The sequence below is a fragment of the Palaemon carinicauda genome, chromosome 15, assembly GCF_036898095.1.
Source record: "Palaemon carinicauda isolate YSFRI2023 chromosome 15, ASM3689809v2, whole genome shotgun sequence".
NCBI lineage: Eukaryota > Metazoa > Arthropoda > Malacostraca > Decapoda > Palaemonidae > Palaemon > Palaemon carinicauda.
Window position 1 is genome coordinate 68,490,881 of NC_090739.1, and position 16,845 is coordinate 68,507,725.

Here is a 16,845-nt window from a genome sequence, read left to right on the forward strand (position 1 = left end):
CCTTGACACTGACCATATTACATATGATCAGCGCCCAAGCCTCCTCTCCACCCAAGATAGGACCAAGGAGGGCCACGTAATGCTTGCTGATGACTCCGCAGATAGACCTATAAGCTACCCCAAAACCACCCCGATCCTTAGCTCACAAGGATGGTGAGGTTGCACCGACCAACGGAACTAACAAGTTTGAGCGGGACTCGAACCCGAGTCTGGAAATCACCATGCAAGGACTTTTCTTTATATGACTTGTACTTTTTTGGAGAACGAAGTCATTTGGTTTAATTGACTTACTGAATTCCTGAATGATGATTTCTATTAAATTGTCTTAATATAGTAGGGTGACTGAAATGGGCAACTGATTCGCTTTTTATGGCGTAACTGTAAATACTAATCTAATATCTCAACAAAATATTAAATCTAACAAACGTCAAAATTACGTAATATATATTGACTTAAGTACTACAAAATCTACAGGGAATTAATTGCCTTGGAAATTTAACTTTCCTGTAACCATACCAAAATTATATTAGCGATTAAACTAACTTTAATGTATAAAGATAATTGTAAATATTTTTAATGCATAAAGATAATTGTAAAGATTTTTAATTCATGAAGGTAAGTGTAAAGATCTTCAATGCATAAAGATAATTGTCAATATTTTAAATGGATAAAGATAATTGTGAGGATTTTTAATGCATAAAGATTATTGCAAACACTGGACACGTGGATTATCATTATCTTTATGCGAACATACTTCAGGGTTATCCTTTAGGATGAAATTCCTGGTTTTATCAAAGCTGATAAAAATGACGCAAGTAGAGTTGCGACTGATAAAAGCCTATTAAAAGATTAACAACATAAGATAAGAATGGAATGTCTTCTGTGCCCAATCATACTTTCTTTTTAACTAAAAATATCAATGATGACACATCGACGTAAGCCTACCCTAAGACCAAAGTTTAAAACTTAAGACAAATTACTAAGGTGTGTTTATTTATCCAACTTAATCCACCTAGTGCCAGTCTATACAAGGTCAAATTCAAACATGTATCTCGATTTAAAATTTAATTAGTTATCGATATTTTATGGGTAGTTTATTACACATCATTGCGCATTACATTTTTTTTTAACATTTGTTATCAATGTATTAACAATCTATTTCAAACATTAGGGGTGCACCTTGGTTTATATAAACAACAACAACAACAATAACAACAACAACAGCTACAATAACAATAATATCTTCTGACGAAGACAACATCATAAAAAAGGCACAACTAATGGAGTGTTTCACACGTCCAGAGCAGACGCCGGGAATATGACTCACCCAACACTGTGACCCTGAGAGAGAGAGAGAGAGAGAGAGAGAGAGAGAGAGAGAGAGAGAGAGAGAGACGCCCAATGTCCTCTTCTAAAGGCCTCTCTCATTACTATACACGCTCCGCTCTGTCTTTCCCTCGTTGGAAGACTCAAATAGTTTCCTGTTTTCGGGTAACTGCACACATTGCAAGGCTTCATAATCAATTCCAAGAGCTGGGTAAAAAGCAAGTGTTTAATCAATTTCTTTCCCCAGAAATAGAGTTAAATAGAATTATGTAGCGATAATATGATCATTCACTGACACGTTCACATAAATTGGCGATACACGTGGCAAATTAGTCAGTTGATGGCAAAATCCAATAAGAACTTCGAATGAATGAGAAATTCAAACAAATCCAATTTCTATACAGAAAACAAACGTCCGAGCAATTACCAAGCTAGCGTGAAGCGATTCAGACAAACAGGCTCCGAAAAGTCCGAACCCGAATTTTGCCACACTGAAACGAATAAGAAGCAAGCCATTTTGGTATTTCTTGACTAACAGCTGCAATTGTTAAAACTAATAAGAATATTCACATGTACCTTACTAGGTAAATTCTTCATAAAGCAATATATATACAATATAGTAATCGTGTGTGCATATATATATGTATATATATATATATATATATATATATATACATACTATATATATACAATATATATACATACTTGTATATACAGTATATACATAATATACACAGTGTGTATATATATATATATATATATATATATATATATGCGCGCACACATATAAAAGAACATACAAACAAAATCATTTTATAACTTATTCAAGTCGCATGACAGTAAAAGCGTTGAAAATTTACGGCTGTCATCTCGCCAAGATTTGTCCCAAAGTCTAAATCAAAAAGCCAAAAAAAGATATTTGAAGGAAACATGGCAACCAGAAGAGAAGGGAGATGCAAGACATACACTGCATGTCTCAGGTTCGAAGAAGACTAATGCAGTTATTAAACTAGACTTTTAAAGAGATATTTTTTTCCTATAAGCTTCTACTATGTACTACAACGTACACTTTATTATAAGAAGCGTTTGAAAAGAAAGCAGGAATTCTCCGCGACCAACTAAGGCACAGATACATTCCAAAGATCTATCGAAGCATTATAATGACACTGGCGGGTGCATGTACCCACAAGTGCAAAATCACTCAAAATCTACAGCAACTATTTTCAGACTATTTATTCACCTACTTTGGCTTCCAGCATCACTGGCGTTGGTTGGGACACAACTTACCGTTGCATTCTTTGCTGGAGAAATGTTCTGCAAGAAGAGCGTCGGTCCCTTATAATCTAATCCATTGCACACACAAAAATAACTAGCGGCCATCGCTAGGAAAAAGAATTCAATTATCTTGCAACATTTTCTTTAGAAATATTATTCCTTAAAATGAATATGGCTTTCATTGGCATAAATTCTTTTTCCAACTGACGGAAATTTATTTATGAAGAAGCTTGCAAACACTACAACACAGAACTTGCAGGGTGTCTAAAATACATTATGCCAGAGCTATACTTAAATGCAATGGATTATCTAGATATTAGCTGCAAGACACATCATTGGCAAATACATATCTCTATCTTTAAATCTCAAAAGCGAGTGCAAAAAAACAAGTTACTGGCAAGAAGAATACAATTTTGACACTAGCAACTACAGCTATTATATCAAAAATAAAATTCAGTATAAGAAATTTTTTTATAACTAGTGCCTATATTCTCAAATCAAATTACACTGCCACAGGGCTCAGGACTAGAGCAAAGAAACGGGGTTTTCAAAATTCTCATTCCCAACTGTTAATTCACTAAAGATGAAATACCATCGGGAACTGAAACCTGAAAAAAACCCTTCGCTTCTCTGTTATGGTCCAAAGGCTATGGACGGTAATTTTCTTTTTCTTGAGGATTCAGGCTTGGAATTATTCATAGGGCATAACACTTCTATTAGCTTTAACTACTACTTTTTTCTTTTTACTACAGTGCATTCTCGACATATCTATCAACGGCAATTGAAAAAATACGATCTAAAGCTATATACACACAAAGGAAACAACCATTTCTTTTAACTTTACATGACAAACATGCATATGTGCCATATACAAACCCAGCTTGCAGCAGATCACCAGGAAAATATATGAATTTTGGCTTATATACAAACTTTTGAATGACTTCAAACCATTGAACCATTGGCCATACATTGTTGAATAATTTAATTATCGACATATAAATCTAATGCAATCATTCTAAAAGCTATATCAATGCCAATTACTTTTTACTGAATTAACAATTTACACAGATAGACAGAAACTCGATAATAACTTCATGATGATCTACTAGCGAACCTCGAAAATTAAAACACGGATGGGCGGATGGTACTCACCTATCGAATATGGATGGTTTTTCCTTCTTGACGTAATTGGAGGGCACATAACCAGCCTGATTGCGGTTGTTCATTACCCTCCACCAGTGCTTGGAATCGTCCAAGAGCAAAAGGCGCTCATTTTTACGAAGGTCTAGCTCGTGGCTCCCCTGGGCAGTATAATCATACTTGGCGGTGACCCAACAGTCTTCACCAACTGTTTTTCCTGAAATGTGGAATTGGGCGAAATGTGAGAAACCACATTTTCGAGTGAGGCTTATGGTGCTTACATTTATAAGCACATTAAAAATCATATTCAATCATAGCCCCTATCACATACATACAAACGCAACTATATAGGTTTAATGAAAAGCGTATTCAATGACTGCATTGCTTCCATAACATACACACATCTACATACAGTATAAAGAAAAGAATATTAAATCATATAAGTGTAATGAAAGACGCATTCAACTTTATTTCTATCGTGTAATCATTCACACGTGTAAAGATAAAGATTGATTGACTGATTTTGAATTTTCTGGCATCCTGACATCGACGGTCATTGACGCCGATATTGTCTATTATAAATAAAGAATAAAAGATAATTCGATTTAAAACTATAAAAGCGAAGAAGTAAAGAGAAGCACATTCAATCATATACTTATGATGAAAAAAAAACATTCAATCCTAGATTCTACACCATACACATAGATTTATAAACATGCAAATAAACATTTAAAAACAGAAGAAAGAAATGCACATTAAAGAAAAGTCTCTCAGAAGCACATACATCAATAGACCTACGAATGTTCACGAATCCCTTCATACGTGACAATTTCAGAGAGCAAATCAACTCCACCCTAACCCCATTGACAATGCAAAAGGGGAAGAATGGAATAACCAAATCGATCCCACTAAATTGCGTCCGTTCTCTCTCTCTCTCTCTCTCTCTCTCTCTCTCTCTCTCTCTCTCTCTCTCTCTCTCTCTCTCTCTCTCTCTCTCAGGTCTACTACCGAGAAAGCGGGACTTTAAATAATAAACAACGGACTGGGTATCAAACAACGTGGAGAACTGTGGATGGAAATGTTCAAAGTAATGATCCTCGAGTTGGTGATCATTAAAAAAAGTTCGAGCTACTGACACTGTACGAATGTCCTCCAGAATATCTCTGAAGGCCAACAATAATAGTCAGGCAATATCAAACGTAATAATTCACTTTTTGAAAAACTATCCAATGGTCAATACTCTCTCAGTCTTGAAAAGACCTGTTAACCGAAAAAATTTTCATGGAAGCATATCAAAACTGACCACCTGAAGTAACAATAAGTCCCATTACACCACCTGATGATGAACTCACAATAAATGAAATTCCATTAAAACAGCTGTTATGAAACTGAAACCAAGACGGGTAACTCGATGCAAACCTGCCATTTCCAAATTGTCCTAAGAAAACACACACACACATGCACGCACGCTGTTTCTCTCCTGAGAAGGAAATTAACAGATGGAAGATAACACTGACCAGAAGTTAAGGAAGAAAACGAGGGTATGAGTATGGCACCCTAACATGGGATTGCCATAGACTCGTGTTACCAGCCCTTGAGATTAACAAAGAATACATTGTGTGTGAAAAAAAAACTGACTTTAACAACAGAATCAATATTTGTTTTTCTTTTTTTCTTTTTTTGCAAAAATATTTATATATAGAAGCTCTTTCAACTGAACGATTCAAATTCATTTCTGTGAGAGAGAGAGAGAGAGAGAGAGAGAGAGAGAGAGAGAGAGAGAGAGAGAGAGAGAGACTAAGCAGAGGAAATAAGAAGCCTCCAAAGTTTTCTTTCAATAGAAAGGTCTCTCTGCTACAAGAAATAGCCAAAAGAAACTACTGATACTGAGATAGAAAAAAAAAGTTGAAAGGGGTGAAGCCAAACGAGAATTCCTCATAGATAACAACCGTGACTAGAATTCCAAAGCGGAGGGAAAATACTACGACGGAGAACTTTGAATGGAGTCGATGCCATCTTTTTGATGGGGATATTACAGTATTTTCAGCTCGCACTGAAAAAAAAAAGATATAAATAACTGGATAATCTTATTAATAACTACTAACCCAAATCCGATTACAAAAGTTACTATTAAAGAATAACAATTTGTCCATAATTAACTTGAAGAGAAAAGATAATAGCATATCGTTAATCATCCAAATCAAATGAAAAATCTAATTTTATTAAAATTATCACTGTGAAATCCCAGAAACTAACAAGGGCGTCAGTGTACGCATAAAATCAATAGCAAATGCTGTCACTAACACACTACAAAACCACCATCAAAAACATATCTACAGTATAACAAATGTTATAAAAAGTTAGAAAGCCGCAAAGAAAAATTATAACCACTGGGAAAAAAAAGACTATATAAAAACTGTGATTGCTTACAGCATAGCATATATAAACGAAATCTGCATCCAACAATAAACGATTATGAATTGAAATGATAAGTGGTCAATGCCAAATATTACCAAAAAAATAATACCAAATGACAACGACACTTAAAAGTATTCAATCATTGAACAGAACTTCAATGAAAATTAGCAGGCAACACACAAATGACCAAAAATAACAATATTACAAGTGTTTTCAGACTGAATACCTCCGCCAAGACAAAAATACGACACCTAAACTGTGCCTTGTCTTCAAAATTTACAATCCTCTTACCCGAATTATAACTTTGGGCAAAACTTTGCCATTCGACAACTGTTTTTTATTTTTCTTATTTTTTTTTTTTTAGTAATAAAAAGTAATCAACGCCTAACAGCAACACAATCAAAAGTGAAAACCTGCCATAGAAGCTTCCTCTTACATAATACCCTGTTAACACTCATCAAAACGACAGATAACATGTTCACTAAATGTATCACACACGCAGCATGCCCTAACAAGAGGAATGACTGCTTGCATGACATGCATGTGGGCTGGCACTGGAGACAATACGAAGGGCACGACTCTTTTTCTCTAAACACAAGGGGCAAAAATAAAGTTTACGAGAAATCAACTTCTGTGTTACGAGAGAGAGAGAGAGAGAGAGAGAGAGAGAGAGAGAGAGAGAGAGAGAGAGAGAGAGAGAGAGAGAGAGAGAGAGAGAGAGAAGTTAACAATGACCCTAAGCATGCGTAAAAGAAATGTTTAAAATGTCACTGTTCAAAGGATACTTTCTACCATTAAATTCCCAGAACTCACCTTAGTATTGTTCGTTTCTAATATTTATTTATCATCTGAATGCATTACACCATCGCAGAAACGATTCATCCAACAGATAATAACCAGTAACAAGAAATTAACGTTATTTATACTGGATTTCGGCTAAAATTAACCTGAGTATTCAACCAATAGCTGGCACTGGGACTGGGACTTTACATCCGGCGAAGTCGTTATCTTAAACATAAAATCTCTTTAACACACATAGAAGTCTCGTTATAGCTTGCAAACTACATACCACGTCCGTCTTCTCCCGTGAAGTAGTTATAAATAAACAAAAATATAAATAAATGTGTGTGATAAGAGGAAAATCAATGATGCTTACAAAGTTACGATTTCAATTAAGAGCATTTGCAGAAAATTTAATAAAAAAGTAAGACTTTCTAAAGTAATATTTTTTTTTAAATGGAATATTTTAAAGAATATGCGAGAGATTTTATCTATATTGTTCTTTAACAACTGACCACATTGGTTTGCCAAAATATGCTGTGATGAAGATCAATGCATCAATTCCCAGGCACGATAACTAAAGAAACAAATTAATATGCGTCACCTCTAATAAGCGAGAATTAAGCCACAGTGCATGCAAATGAAGGAATTTAACCAGACAAGAGATAAAGATTATTCAGCGTTTACGGTAAACAAATCAAGAATATTTTGGTAACAGTTGGTAGAAGTGAGATTTCAATTGGATGCTATTTCACCTTTTTCTGCCCATGAAAACCAAAGGTTTCGTCTGTCCCAAACCAAATCTCTTTGATTTCTCTCCCCTAAGGACCATTTTCAGGACATTTAAATACTTAATCAAACCATCAATGGGTCTATACAGATTAATTCCTCATAATCCCACATCAGCTTTTAGAAATTCGCAGAATTATGTAACAAACATAATCTTTAATTAACTCGCCATGAGAAATCGAGATCACTTTTTTTCTTTTTTCGTTTTTTGTCTGGCTCAAAAGTCATGTCCTTCCCTCACCCCTGGTGCTTCAATGCACCACTTTCACCTCATCCCCTGAAGCCTCCTAAAGGGAATCTACGCAAACACCGTACTGCATTGCACTGATGATTTTATGTCTGAACAATGAGTCGCTTCATTTTCACTTCAATCTCTTCAGATTAATGTGAGCATAATCCACGTCTGGTCAAAAGTAGTATTTATGGTATTTACCGTCTGTTTAAATTTGCAGACAATCAAAACAAATATTCGCAGGCCTTCTCTCTTAGAATAGAAACAGATCTAAAGTAAATAGACTTTGAGAGTGCAGGCCTCCCCCACGGCAGATTATTTCTCGAGGTTAGGGTTAATTCGGTCGACCTTTCGCTCGACCATGACCTTAACCTTTGACCTAGGACCTTCAAAATTGAATCGCTTCGACGTCTCAATATAAAAATTAATCCCCGAAATTTTCACAACTCTATGAGTAAAATTTTGGCTACGAAGTTGTTCACAAACAAACAAACAGGGGTGAAAACATAAACTCCTCCCAACTTCATTGGAGGAGGTAAAAACCTACGGTGTCATTACAAATATGTATGTGTATTAGATTCTCTTATCTAGCTTCCATATTTGGCAATAACTATACCATACCGGAGAAATGTTACCTAAAGTCAAAATATATTTAGTGAAACTTAAATAGCTTTTACTCCTATTTTCCACAAGAGAAATAGTTAATATGCTTTTAATATCATAAAACTGTCCAAAACAAGAGACATTTCAAATAGCTCTTCCCACTGCGACTTCCGCAACCTCTTCAAATACTGAGAAGAAACTTACCTTCTTATGAATACAGATTATACGTAAATTCCTTTCGGTTCACCTTAAATTAATTGGTCAACAAACATAAGACTCAAAAATTGTATGAAATATTATGCTACTATGCCTTGGAAGAGATGCGATGATTAAATGCCCTTTTTCAATTTCACCATGACTTGACACGACACGCCATTAAAATTGAAAAAAAAAAAAAGTGCTCTTCATCCTTCAGTATTTGATGATGAAAATTATGACTAAAAATATTAGAAAGGTAAGTAATCAGGATTAGGATGGGATGTGCTAAATATGATCTCATGAGGTTTCTTTACCTCCTAAGTAAACGACAGGATTAAATATAAAAATCAACTATAACAAGGAGTATGATTAATGTCCAACTTCGCAGGGTAAAAATTTGTTTTTTGAATCCTCTCGGGGCAATTTTTTTCCGATCCCACTTTAATTTCTGGCTCGCATTTTTAATCTTCATTTTTAAAGGACGCATGATATAAAAAAAAAAAAAAGTATCTGCAGAGTCATCGAAATTAATTTCGACATCGTAGCGATACAAGATATTCTCAATTTGTATTTCAATCATGATGATGACTTATCATATACCTTAATCACCTACTAAGAGGAGTGTAAATTCACCTGATCAATAAAAATTATCAAGATACAAAAAGAAAGAGCAATTTCCTTTGAACATATTGCTACCATCGGCAAATATTCTAGCGTACCTGCTCCAGTCATATCATCCCTTATATCTTCCCAAGCGCGAATTGCAGCAGTTCTGAATAATCTACACAGTACGAACTGACTACTATATATCATGACCGAGAAAGTCTCTCTTGAATTCATTCATAACATTTAACACAGTATTATCGCCTAAATTCAAATAACAAATATATACTTCTAAATTATTAATACACTCTCTCTCTCTCTCTCTCTCTCTAGAGAGAGAGAGAGAGAGAGAGAGAGAGAGAGAGAGAGAGAGAGAGAGAGAGAGAGAGAGAGAGAGAGAGATACTCAAGTTAAAAAGCATGAATGTACAGTATGTGGTTATGGCTCTTCCCAGGGAAAGATTACCAACCAAATTTAGACACTCCTCTCAAGACAAGGATGACCGTGCACTAAATTCAAGTCTATATCATTCACATGAGAGACAGGCATCCTTTTACATTTAGCTGTTACTAAACTTGAACTCCTACCACTCATTCATTATATTAGCTCGTTCTCGACGATCTTCGCGTTTAAAGTAGCAGACGTCACTGTTCTTCCTACTGAGACTTTCAAGTTATAATAATGTGATCCTCACATTTTTCCTAAGAGGTCGAGAGATACGGCTGCTTCAAATAAGGGTTTTCCAGTTCAAGAATCTGTACTTTGTTAATTTACTAAGCAAATAGAGAAGACGTCAATGAAATATTTGCAATAACAATCGCTCTAAATGAAAATGAAAAAACTCAAACGTTTAATCTACAGGTCATTCGGAGAGTGTAACGTTCAAGAAACAATGACTGATAAACATGAAAGCCAACTATATAGCTATAGAAATAAAATCCTAACTATTCTAGTCTTATAAAAAGGAAACGTGATAGATGTTCATAAAATGAACATTACGGTACGCAACATGATACTCTAAATACTTAAGAATGTATACGGTAAAAAAATCTTGCAGGCCCGACAGGGCACATTGTTTTTTTTCCCCTGTGTTCTAGGACCATGAATACAACCCTTAAAGTAAAATAAAATAAGATACCGCTTCCAAGAAAATGGCATAACACCCACGACAATACAGTAGACTGTAGATGGTTAAACCACAATCAAAACATTAAAGTAAATACAAAATTTTCGCTATCATTAAAGCCCTTGTGATGCAATACAAGAAAAGGTTATATTGTATATATCTACATTACAATACTGAAGTGGAGATTGTTCATAGATAAGATTAAGATTAGCCTACGTGTGTGTGTGAGTCACCACCGAGCCCATCTACATGATAACAATAGGTACCATTAGATGAGAGTCGAGCTGCTCAAAAATTGCAAGTTATCCTTCATGTGCATGTATGTACACAGACGATATCCTAGATGTCAAACCTAAAATCGATAAGGCGTGTATTGTCACTGGTACCATTTTTAATCCCTTTATTCGTGCCCAGCCTCCAGTCGCAAGATATACGTAAACATTGCGTCCATGATCGCACGGGCAGGAAAAAATCGCCTAATAATACACAGCAAACAAATCAATGGCACGGATGGGACATTCAAAATCCTTTCATTAACACGTTCATTACTAGACATTAAAACATTTGTAGTATACCTACGTCACAGTTCATTTGTTTTTATATGAAATTTCTCAATTAAAAAAATAAGTTACTTAAATGGTTACTTATCGTAAAAGTCAATGTTCTAAATCCGTTAAAGGTTAAAGGCAATCAAGTTTAGAAGAGCAAAGAGAAAGTGAACTGAAGGAGAAACCTTTCTACTGAAAACATCTCTATAGCAATTTCATTCTCGTGACGAATAAATAAGAAAAGAAATGAAATGATAATGGAAAAATTATAGCAAATACATTTCATAAAAGGGTGCATTTCGTGGTCCTAGAATAAATGGCTATTGAATATTTTTCCAGCTATATCAATTATTTACAACGGCTGGTAAATCTAACGGGGATGACAAAACAGAATTAGATACCTGGTAGGTTTCAAATTCATATACTTTCTGATTTTCCTAACACTAAAAGACCTTCATATTTACGATGTGTTTATTCAGCTATAAAACTACTAAATAGATGAACATCTCAGTGGCCAAAACATGAAATGAGGTCCGAAAATTTCAGTGATTAGAAGCAAATAACTGCATCACTGGTATGGCCCTCTTATAATCAGGAGGTTTGTCCCTAACACTTCACAGAAACTGACTGACATTTGTCAAGAAATTTGTCTATGAAAAATGGGTACTCTTTTCTTAGAAGAGGGACTTCAATCTTCCATAACTTGGTTAGCCATTTATATCTATAAATCCACTTTGAAATAAGCACAGTAATAAAACATATATGATACAGTTTACATATAAATGACTACAGCACAGTATTTGGGAAGTAAAATCGTGTAAAAAAAAAACAGCATAATCCTTCAACAAGATCAATTTACCCCAATCTTAAGAGAACCCACTAAAAAACAAAGCAATTAGAATGACTCACTTTACTTCAATGGAAAAATTCAAGGAAACACCAAAATGAGCAATAAAAGAAAAAAGCCAAAACGACAGCATCCAGCAACTAATCAAGTCAATAATGTTTCAATCTGAAAACTAGTTAATCAAGGATTTATGACATTCAGTAGAGGAAATGAAACGAGAACTGAGATAAAAAAGAAAGGGTGCAAGAATTGAAATAAAGCAGAAATCCAAAAAGTAAATGAAGCTAAGGACAGAAAGAATACTGCAAAGGTTCTTTAAAATTGCCTGCAGTGCACTAAACCCAGTAAACCCCCCCCCCCCCCCCCCCGCAAGCTAACCTGTAGATATACTTTATGAACATTGATTATCAGCAATACTATACGCTTCAAATAATTCAGTCCTCACTTTCTAAATACTAATGAAATTTCATTCAAACTTCCTGCCACTACTATCTAACTGACATCAATGCATCATCAGATAAAAAATTAAACGTAACCACAATATTACCTTAGAGCCAAGATTCACATAAAATAATCAAAAGCAAAAACCACTCATACAGTATAAAACTCAATTGTTTTAAACTTTTACAAAAGTATGAATTATATCTGTTATAGAAAATACAGTCTATTAAAGCTTGTATTCCACAATTTGTATACAGTGAAAATTAGGCTAATTGTTACTTATATCCTCTACATTTATAACCTTAAAAGGACAAATCAAACAAACTGAACCATAATGAAAACTTTAAATTTAACATAAACTAACTAGAGTATTGATCTTCTTACATGCTTAGTATGTTACAGAGTAAACAGCAGGAGAAACCTGGCAACTCAAGAGGCAAAAGTTATAATGATTATGCAATAAATACGGCCAAGTTATTAGTTTACTCTTAAAGAGAATACACTTTTCTATGTGTTTCATATCAATAAAACATATAAAAACTCCCATCAAGGAAATCATCAGTAGACTTCTCATGGTGAACATCCTTACGTTGACCATGCAAGATTATATAAAAAAAAATGGGTTACTTGATCTTTTCTGTATCTTTACAAATAAAAATAAAAAAGAACAAAGAAAAGAAAGAACAATTTGTTATTTAAAATTTGTATTTACCCTAACAAGCTCTATCAAGAGATTGCCAATCATATTTAGTTTACCCATGTATAAACAAAAATATAAGGAATAGATATTATCATCAAACCAAAATAACTTTTTTTTTTCACAGCATAATAATCTGAAAATAATACCGTATATAGCATAGTCTCTGTAGATATCAGACAGAAAGGCTAGAGAAGGGATAGCTTTTTTGGATGGATATATCTTGTAGCCAGTTTTGCTTCTACATTTTCAGCTTTCTTCTGCTTTTCATTAATGTACTTCTACTTCAAACATTTCATAAGTAAAGCACTTACCTTGGCTAATTTAGTATATAGTTAATGGTTTTAAAAATTTCCTAACAACAATACAACCACCTATAAATTTTTTTAAATGATGCTTATGTTAGAATAAACTTCTAATAAAACTCCCTAATGTCCAAAACACAATAAACCACTAGGTATCATAAAAAGAGTTGAGCTTGATAGCTATGGTGGGCCTAGTAATAACATATACCACACCCTAGTTAGTCTACCCTACGCCTTCAAAAGATGAATTTCCACAGGGATTTTTTTCTTGACACTGTGGCACTATCACGAGATTATTTAGAATCAGAGACTGTCGAACTCATAATTAATAAAAATGTTCTGTAAGCAAAGAAAGAAGACTAATGAAGGCTACACGATATGCCAGTACTACTCAATGCTGCAAAAAATGGTATTGATATAGAAAATGAGTAACCTAAGAATGCAAGGTGCAAAAGATATATTACAAATAACAAATTGGTGGAAATTTGTGGTGTCCATGAGCTGGATTAATAGCAGACAACTCAAAGATTGAGATTGTTCAGGTATGTGAAGAGAAGGAAGGAGGAATAGTTGTTCAGAAAAGCAATACAGATGGCAGGACAAGATCTGTAGGCCAAGAATGCTAAAGAAAGCGTGTGAATTGAATAGATTAAGACCTAGGCCTAATGTAAGTCCAGGATGACACGAGTCCAAACCAAAGTGGGGAGAGCTCAGATCATATCTTCCGTAAATGGAATAAGCCATATCGGTAGGCATAACTAGCCTACTAGGCATACGAAACTAGAAACTAGTTTTGTCCTTGCAATACCTTTGTCTAAAATAGCATGAACCGTGGCAATTCTTCAATTAATTTCAAAATAAAGAATTGATCAATACCATGTCTGCAGAAAATAATAAGCTGCTAAAATATGTTCAGAATACACAGCATTAACGAGGATATGTGTAGCCTCATACGCTTATTCCTCATCAAACTCGCGAAGCCCGGGCTAAGGCGAGACTCAAAACTGCCATCCACGTCATATGTTACCGGTAATGTCAAAAATATTTCATTACATTCACAAACTCAGCATCTTCTGACAACAAAAATAAGAGTATTAGGGGATGACATCTCAACATGAAGCACCGTTTTGCGGTATTTTGAGAAGACAGCTATTCTGGCCTAAAGGAATATGATTCATCTAGCTTGAGTCCCTAACAAAAACAGCTAAGCAGCATCTTCCCACGCCTCTTTTCAAATGCACTTACACGTTTCCAAGCCGTGATATTTCCGCCGAGGGCCAGTTTCACATACCGATCGTTACTTACCTAGTTTTAAGCTGGACATGATTACAACATTCCCAATAATTCACAAAAATTCGCACAGCTTAATACATGTCACTCTCGGATGTTTGGATAATAATATAGACACTGTGATCCTAGCAGACAGATTTCGCGATCTCGATCCTTTAACTGTAAACAAAGTGTGAGTAGGTTTCAATCCCTTATAGCGCCCCAACGTCCTCTATTTAAGCGACTTGTGGTATTTCGATGCTTTGCTTTTTCCAAAATTCACCATCGATATTACTAAGAGTTTATTCTTTATAATAACTTGATTGCCAATGAAAGCAGATGTTCCTAAACTTTTCGTAATCGATATTGTCTAAGCGTTTTTATTTCCTGTGTAATTAGTTATGGCTTATTCATACATAATTGTATAAGTCAACACGATATGCGTTAAGATCATCACCCGGGTTCTTGATAAAAACACGGTGTAGATGCAAGAATGGAAGAAATATAATCGTCTAGAAAGTTTCTCATGAATAAAACCTCTTCCTTTTTTGGAGTGAATTTATGCGTTGCTTGAAATCACCTTGATTATCAGTCTCATAAAACAAATGGAATTTTGTTTTGCTTCCATTCAATTTTGTTTACCATTGCATCAAGACATTCAACTCCGTTTTCTCTGAGAAAGAAGACTGAATGAAGCTTCCGACAAGCCGTATGATTTCCTTTTTTTTAAGATAATTAACTTTGTGAACTGCTTCGTTATCGTTAATATTTCCTTCATGTACTAAATCAAATTCCTTGTAAGCTTTAAAATCTAAAACGAAAACGTTCTTTATAACTTCTTTTGAAAACAGACGGTGCAGTAACTCTATGGAATAAAAACGTCATGTTTCAACTATACTTTCACCCACTTTTTGTCTAAAATTTAGCAATAGTGTTAGCTGTACATGGAAACGTTTATGACAGCTGTGATTCCCACGTGTTGTATGAATATATTATGCACAAAGTGAGCATTTGGTGTAGCCTTTCGAAGAATTCAGACCAGGATAATGTGAGGAAATTAGAGCTACATAGTCAATTGTTGATTAAGTAGAGGTGATAAACTTTCAAGAAATCATAAACTAACGCTGCTGAATAAAACGGCTGCCATAATGGGCCGAATGGGCGCTTACAGAAGTGCCTCAGAATAAACGTAAATGGACGTACAGGTGATTCTCGTGTATGAACACAGCTGTTGATGGGTGATCGTCCTATATGTTCACAGCAAAGTTTCATGCAGAAAAAAATATGTTAATTACGAAAATAATCAAGGTATGTCTCTATAGTTTGGTAGGAAAATGAATTGGGAAAATCGTTTTCTCAGTACGTGCTGATTTACTCGGATATTTTTTTTCCTTTTTAATTGAAAACACCTCTGAATAGGACGATGGCTACGCCATGACCAAAATAGATTAAAACTTAGACCAGCATTTCCTATCAACTATTATTTACATTAACATTAAGGCACATTTTTACCTGTTAGTTACATTCTATATTCATCTTAAATAGCTTTCTCTTCTATGTCAAAACAATTTTTGGATAAAAATGTCTTTAATTGCGTTTGGAATAGCTGTAAATTGTAAAATATGTTTAGCTCTTATTGCAGCCTGCTAAAAAGTTTGGTTGCCATATGCTCAAAGATCTTTTAACAAAAGATGCAAACATCAACATTCTCACCATTATACTTTACTATTAACTGTATGATATGAATCACAACGTTGGACAACCTTGTTAGAATTTCATCAAAACTACTGGGAACTAACCAACAAACAGCACAACGCAAATATTAGATATATGTACACCAGGCTAAACACTAAATATTATAACCAGGCAATGTCGCAGATATAAATTACATAATACTACGAAAATCTATGATAAATAGTGATCTTTTTTTTACCTAAGAAAGAAGATTCTGAATGAAAATGTAATATGAAATAAGCCAAAGACATAAAGGGCAATGAAAAATGCGTGATAACACCATCATTTTAGCAAAAGATACACAGTGATTTTCCTGAAATGAATAGGTTACAGTGATTAAGAATAATTAATGATAAAAATTGTCCACAATAACAGAAAAAAAATTGCAACTTTTATGTAATCGACTATTCATCTACAAACTTCAGTCTAGATTCTCTAGAACATTATTTATATAAATTCCTTTCTATTGGCAATAATCATGGTTCTGTTCTGTTATCTATTAATTTTTATTGAT

General features: G+C 34.4%; 1 protein-coding gene across 1 annotated transcript; it reads right to left on the reverse strand.

Moving 5' to 3' along the window:
* Positions 1–2,482: 2,482 nt before the first annotated feature.
* Positions 2,483–14,738, reverse strand: LOC137654306 (SH2/SH3 adapter protein dreadlocks-like). The gene is made up of 3 exons (XM_068387933.1): positions 14,634–14,738; positions 3,754–3,958; positions 2,483–2,640 (listed from the first exon to the last, which is right to left on the reverse strand). Exons 1-3 carry the CDS (start codon positions 14,650–14,652, stop codon positions 2,610–2,612), a joined length of 255 nt encoding a protein of 84 aa, XP_068244034.1. The 5' UTR covers positions 14,653–14,738; the 3' UTR covers positions 2,483–2,609.
* Between the last annotated feature and the right edge of the window lie 2,107 nt (positions 14,739–16,845).

Coding starts and splice junctions, on each gene's coding strand:
- LOC137654306 (XM_068387933.1), bottom strand. Junction 2,641..3,753: donor AAACCATCCATATTCGATAG/GTGAGTACCATC, acceptor CTCTTCTTGCAG/AACATTTCTCCAGCAAAGAA.